The 6571-nt window shown below is 45.3% G+C and overlaps 2 protein-coding genes across 2 annotated transcripts; both read right to left on the bottom strand.

Moving 5' to 3' along the window:
- Nucleotides 1–1044: 1044 nt before the first annotated feature.
- Nucleotides 1045–3650, bottom strand: LOC108367397 (uncharacterized). Its single transcript, XM_017622004.1, has 2 exons — nucleotides 3538–3650; nucleotides 1045–3352 (listed from the first exon to the last, which is right to left on the bottom strand). Exons 1-2 carry the CDS (start codon nucleotides 3558–3560, stop codon nucleotides 1507–1509), a joined length of 1869 nt encoding a protein of 622 aa, XP_017477493.1. The 5' UTR covers nucleotides 3561–3650; the 3' UTR covers nucleotides 1045–1506.
- On the bottom strand, nucleotides 3606–6353 carry LOC108367399 (uncharacterized). Its single transcript, XM_017622005.1, has 3 exons — nucleotides 4160–6353; nucleotides 3657–4016; nucleotides 3606–3610 (listed from the first exon to the last, which is right to left on the bottom strand). The coding sequence occupies exons 1-3, from the start codon at nucleotides 6351–6353 to the stop codon at nucleotides 3606–3608; spliced, it is 2559 nt and encodes an 852-aa protein (XP_017477494.1).
- Between the last annotated feature and the right edge of the window lie 218 nt (nucleotides 6354–6571).

Below are 6571 nucleotides of genomic sequence, written 5' to 3'. Positions count from 1 at the left end.
CGTGAGAATTGATCGTAATAGATACGGATCTGAATAAGCGACTGGAACACGGCTGTTTGTCAAAAGCATACGATTTCGAACTCGCGTAAATGTACATTTGCTAAATGCTATAGCATGAACGCTCTTCGAAAACATATGTTCGCAAGTGCTAAATGTTGCATTTTTAATGCAGCAAAAACGCTGCATTATTCAGATCCGTATCTATTACGATCAATTCTCACGCAGAAGATAATGTGCAAAATCCCTACTGAAAAGGAAAAAATAAATTTTTAACCAAAACCTCAATACAAAAATTTGAATTGTTTTAACCATGACCGACCATTTGTTTATGTATATATTCATTTGTCGGTGCTGTCAATTAAAATTTCCTCCCTTAATTAGGAAACAAAACAAACAGAATTGATCACAAATTGATCCATATTTCTATCAGCATCACATCGATATTGAATTTTCTTAACTTTTCTTTATCCAAATAATGTAAAATAATAAATGGAATCTCGACCGGCGATCACTGAAACGCAGCTAGCCACTGTATACTCGAAAATGCAATGTTGCCACTTTTTCTTTTTTTAGAGCTAAATGCGCTAAATGTACATTTATCCATACAAAATTCGTCACCTGAATGCAACTAAATGCAACACCATTTTTGCATTAAGAATATAAATGCTAAAAGCAACGCTGTGATCTTCCAAAATTTCCACGATTCGAACATGGTTTAATGAGAAAAAGTGGCAACATTGCTTTTTCGCGTATACAGTGGCTAGCTGCGTTTCAGTGATCGCCGATCTAGATTTCATTTATTATTTTACATTATTTGTGTTGATTGCGTCCTGGTCCGAGGAGTATAAAATAAAGCTCACGCCAATTTTGATGTGTATGCTGACATGAATTGTGCTTTATTTCCTGTTCAATTTGTACAATAAAGATATAATAGTTTTTAAATCATAAATAAATCAACTTACGCTTTTGTGCGCTCCTAAGCCCCCATCACCAGGACCACAATCAATTTCCTTCTAGAACCTTTCTACGTTCTTTTGGTTTTGATTATGGTTAGTGATGGGATTACAACATTTTCGATAAAATACAATGACATAAAGGTACAAACACACTGTTACAGCCGCATCAACCTAAGGGTACAAACACACTGCTACAGCCGCATCAACATCCCCGCCTCCGTGAATCTAGCTAGATTCACCAACTTCGAGTTTTGCTAACATACAGGCTGGTCGCTTAAAGATGCCCACCTGAGTCTGGACCCGTGCAGCTCTGACTTGTTCATCTTTGCCCGGAAATACTTCCATTATTCGCCCCATAAGCCACTTCGTTCGATGAACACCGCTATCGCATATGAGGACTACGTCGCCTACGGCCAAAGGCTTCACTGGCTGGTACCATTTCGTCCTCCTGGTCAGGTCAGGAAGGTATTCATCTACCCATCTCTTCCAGAATCGGTATTGCATCTGTTGGGCCTTACGCCATTGTTTGCGAGTGGCTTGGAACTGCTCTTCATTCGGATGTGGCGTTTTGCTCAGCGTTTGGGGTACCTAAAAGAAAATGATTGGGAGTTAGCGGTTCATCAGTGGGTGCGTCTAGTGGGATGTGTGTCAACGGTCGGGAATTAACGATGTTCTCCGCCTCACACATGAGACTGTATAGGACGTGTTCTTGAATACTTTCGTTATGTACTGCATGACCCATAGCTCTTTTGACGCAGCGTACTAAACGTTCCCAGCATCCTCCAGCGTGCGGGTTCAACGGGCAATTGAAAACCCAGTCAATGTTTTTATTCGCAAGCGCATTTGCTATTTTGCCATTATTAAACTCCATAAGCTGTCGTTTAAGCTCCCTGTCAGCACCAACGAGGTTCGTACCGTTGTCCGAACGGATACGCACAGGAGTTCCACGCCTACACATGAAGTTCCTGATACATAACAGGCAGGTGTCGGTGGAGAGGTCCTTCGCCATTTCCAAATGTATCGCTCTCGTTGTTAGGCAAGTAAAGAGGGCGATCCAGCGCTTCTCGTTTCGCCTACCGATGACAACGTTGAACGGTCCCATGTAGTCTAAGCCGGTGTATGTGAAAGGCCTAACGAATGGTGTCAGCCGGTCTACTGGCAATTGGCCCATTTCTGGTTGATCTGGAACGCCTCTTGCATTGACGCAAAACTGGCATCTTTTAGTGGCGCGACGCACTTCGACCCTTATATTAGGGATCCAGTACTTGCGTCGTATTTCGGCAATTATTGTGGATTCGTTTTGGTGTTTCCAGGAGCGATGGTAATGATCTATCAGCAACTCCGTTACGTAGCATCGCTTAGCTAGGATTATCGGGCGTCTCGTACATGATGAAATCGTGGTGGCAGCGTCTATTCGACCACCCAGTCTTATGACGCCCTCCGCATCCATAACGGGACTGAGCTTCCACAACGCGCTACCCTTCTCTATCCGCTTGCCCATGCGCAGGGCATGGTATTCATCCGCAAACTCTTCCATCTGCGTTGATCGTAAGACTACTGTTTCGGCTTTTTGCAACTCGAACACCTTCAAGTCGTCATAAACGCGTGTCGCTTTTGTCTTGAGACAGTTTTCCCGAAATCGCAACATCCAGCTAACTACTCTTCTCAGTCGGTTGAAGGACGAAAATCTCTTAAAAAATGAAGTATTAGTATTAATTATTAATATCGTGAATTTGTTGCGCAGCTCAACGTCTGTAGGTTCACAAGATGCATTTGGCGGCCAGTTGTTCTCGTTTTGCTGTAAAAAGCTCGGACCTGTGATCCAGAATGACACGCGCTTTCCATCTCTGGGACGCGTTCCGAAGTCAGCTGGGTTAAGTGCGCTGGGTACCCATCGCCATTCATTAATTTCACTGCCATCCAAAATTTCGTTTACCCGATGCGCTACGTAGGGCTTGTAACGCCGATGGTCCGATTTTAACCAAGACAATACTGTTTTTGAGTCAGACCACATCGTAACCCTACTTGGGATCTTGTCGTGACTTGCAATAATACTATTTTTGAGGCGCGTAGCGAGCACTGCTGATTGCAATTCGAGACGAGGAACAGATACCAGCTTAATTGGAGCACACTTAGTTTTACCAGCGATGAAACCCAGTCGGATATTGCCGTGATCGTCTACAAGTCTCCAGTATGCAACAGTTGCGTATGCTGCCTCGCTCGCGTCCGCAAACACGTGTAGTTCGACGGGTCCCTTAGCAAATGTAGCTCCGTAGCAGCGTGGTATACTTATACTCTCCAGATCTCGTAACATTCGAAGCCACTTCTTCCAGCTCATGTACACCGCGTCGGATATGCTGTCATCCCAATCTATCCGCTCCCGCCAAATTTCTTGCAGGATTAACTTAGCTTCCAGGGAATATTCTGCTGCCATTCCAAACGGATCGAAGATGGACATCGTTGTACTGAGGACTTCTCGTTTTGTTGGCTTCCGCTTCTCCTTTAACACGTCCTGATTCACCTTCCCTAAGGATAGAACAAACTTGAAAACGTCTCTTTCGGTTTTCCAAAACATTCCGAGCACCTTCTGGAACAATTCGGCATTTTCTCTGTCAAGATTTAAATAATGTAATGGTAACTGTTCTTCATTTAAGCTATTTATAAGTTGCGAGTTCGATACGAATCTTTTTAGTTCAAAACCTCCGCGCTTATGAATGCGGACAACCTGATTTGTCACCGTAAAGGCCTCATCCTCACTGGAGAAACAATGCACAAAATCATCTACGTAATGATTGTTTACGATCGCCGCTACAGCCTCTGGAAACTGTTCTTTAAAGTCTTCTGCGTTTTTATTCTTGACGAACTGCGCTGAGCAGGGCGAACAAGTAGCTCCGAATACCATCACATTCATCACGTATTCTTCGATTGGCGCTCCGGGATCAAATCTCCATAAAAAGCGTTGCGATGCCAAATCTTCGTGTCGAATCTTCACTTGGTGGAACATTTCCACAATATCAGCGCACACTCCAACCGGTTTCTCATCAGGACGCTTGCCAGAGACTGTGATAAGTCTGGCCCACTGAGTAACATGGAGTTGAGTGAAGTGCCTCGTGACTCCGCCGCCGCATCAAAAACTAGCCTAAGTTTCCCTGGTTTATTAGGGTTAAACACACCAAAGTGAGGCAGGTACCAAGTCCGCTTGCTTATTGTTGCGGCTTCCTCCTTACTCAGCATCCGGCAATAGCCCTTTGCCAGATATTCAGAAATGATTCCAGCGTATGCTTTCTTCAGGTTGTCGTTCTTCTTGAACTTCCTTTCTAACGCAAAAAATCGATTTTCGGCCATCTTTCGGCTCTCCGGCAACTCCACGTCGTCTCGCTTCCACAGCAAACCCGTTTCGAATCGAATCCCGTCGCGCTTAGTGGTTTCTTCCAATAATTTCTTCGCTCTTAACAAGTCTTTAGCTTCGACCTGCTTCGCCGTACTTACGCCCATGTTCTCATTAGTTATGAAATCGTTCACGAGATTTTCCATGTTGTCGGTCATATTCTCCGTCTCGCCGACTTGTGCAAACAATGTGTGATACCGCGAGTAAGGAGCTAGGGGGCCCGCCGTGCCATAAATAACCCATCCAAGCTTCGTCAGCACTACTGCGTGTCCTCTTCTACCGTCGTATGCTGTTCGCTTCGGAATGCCAAGATGTGCGTTGTCTAAACCTATCAATAGTTCTGGTACAGCATCGTTATATTGTAGGATCGGTAAGTGTTGATATTTACAATGAAGATCTGCCAGGCTAAGCGACTGCATTGGCAACTGAAGATTTTCAACCGTGCGAACATCACGCATCAGAAATTTGCTGCTGTTACGCCCAACGCCGGAGATGTGAACGTCTACTCTACAGGAACGCTCCGTAACGGTCGTGCTGCCAAACCACTGCAGGGTCAAGTTATCACTGCTTCCCTGCAGTTCAAGGCGGGTTGCCAGATCGCGGTTCATTAAGGATATGGCGGACCCTTCGTCGAAGAACGCGTAGCTATTGACTTTTCTACCATGCGCGTACAATACCACTGGAAGTATCTTAAATAACAATTTCGGGGCGGGACTGGGTGCTACCGTATTTGTAAAAACTTGCTGTACTGCTTCTTGCGCTGCCCGTTTCTGCTGAACCGCCTGTTCTGCTGTCGATGCCAACGTTTGCTGTATCGCGTACCGCGAAGTCGGCTGCGACGCTTGCTGCGGTGGCGCTGACTGCCACTGTTGTGCTCTGCCACTGGACTCGTGAAGAAGTACATGCCACCTTTTTGTACAGTGCCTGTCACCGCACTCATGTTCTTCACCACAGTTGTTGCTGCGATGACTTCCCTTTAGACAATTAAAACAAAGCTTTTTGCGACGAACTAGGCGCCATCTATCCCCGTGCTCCATGTTCAGGAATCTTCTGCACTTAGTAATCGCGTGCCTATCTGCACATGCCTCACACCTAATTCGCCCAGAATTTTCACCACTAGCCTCGTTGGCGTGGAAAAATCTTGAACGCCCTTCGGGTCTATTTTGTCGCGGTTCTAAGCTAGAGTATACGCAGGCCGAGTTCACCATTGATGACAACTCCTGTAACCAATCACTAAAATGGCAGATTGTTGGTCGCGGTACAATTGACGAAGCGTAACGTGCCCATTCGATGCGTCTCTGTATGGGCAGCTTCAACAGGAGTTCTTCCATTAGCGTCGGATTAGACAAGTGGTGGTCGCAATCAGCTGCCTGCAGGAACGAAGACAGATTTTGCACCTTAGTCGCAAATCCCACAAGCTGTTCGATGCGACTCTCTGAGATCGGCGCCACATTTCTTATTTTATTTATCTGACTCTTTACCAGCAATTCCGGCTTCCCAAAACGCTCCTGCAAAACCTTCATAATTTGCGACACGTTCCTACTATGGATTAACAGACACTCGATAGTTTCCCTAGCCTTTCCTTTAACTGCCTTTTGTAACCGAATCATATTCTGTGTATCAGTATATTGGTACTCTGCAGTGGTCATTAAAAAGGTTTCCCTAAACATGGGCCAGTCCTCTGGACGCCCTTCAAACTCTGGCAAATCATATAGCTTGCGTGTTAATCCTAGTTGTGAACTACCTTGCGAATGACCTACTACGCTGGATGCTGTTGTAATAATTCCATTATCATTAGCCGCATTCGCCTGTACCTGCCTACTTTGCCGAAGCTCTTCTTGAATGCTTTGAACTTGCCGCAAAATCTCAGTTAGCCGAATTTCGAGCGATTGTTGCCCAGCCATATTTGCTGTAGGCTGCTGAAGAATCGTTTCTTCAAACTCTTCGTTATCGCTATCTCCTTCATTCACACTAGCCTCTTTACTTGCCCCGGAACGTGTTGTCGGCATGATACAAAATGGTCGCCACGAATATTCGAAAGAGATTTTTAGCCGCGCTTTTTACAATTTTGGCGCGATTTCGCTAGGTTATGTTCTATACCACACTACGACGCACACCACTAACTACTAACTCTCACCCAATCAGTTCTTTAAGACACTTACCAATTAGCTTCCTTGGTTTGATCACAGCCACACCTCGATCTGCAGCTTACTTGGTTTATGGCACG

The sequence above is a fragment of the Rhagoletis zephyria genome, unplaced genomic scaffold (genome assembly GCF_001687245.7).
Source record: "Rhagoletis zephyria isolate East Lansing unplaced genomic scaffold, Rhagoletis_zephyria_1.1 Rzeph_scaffold_02665, whole genome shotgun sequence".
Classification (NCBI taxonomy): domain Eukaryota; kingdom Metazoa; phylum Arthropoda; class Insecta; order Diptera; family Tephritidae; genus Rhagoletis; species Rhagoletis zephyria.
The sequence above is the reverse complement of the archived record's forward strand: the minus strand, read 5'-3'. Positions and strand labels throughout refer to the sequence as shown.

Excerpts from the sequence above, each read along its gene's own strand:
- LOC108367399 (XM_017622005.1), bottom strand. The coding sequence starts at position 6,353 with ATGCCGACAACACGTTCCGGGGCAAGTAAAGAGGCTAGTGTGAATGAA. Across the intron at positions 4,017-4,159 it reads GGAGGAAGCCGCAACAATAA|TCTCTGGCAAGCGTCCTGAT; the intron begins GCAAGCGGACTT and ends GACTTATCACAG.
- LOC108367397 (XM_017622004.1), bottom strand. The coding sequence starts at position 3,560 with ATGCCGAATTGTTCCAGAAGGTG. Across the intron at positions 3,353-3,537 it reads CCGAATTGTTCCAGAAGGTG|GCAAGAAATTTGGCGGGAGC; the intron begins CTCGGAATGTTT and ends TAAGTTAATCCT.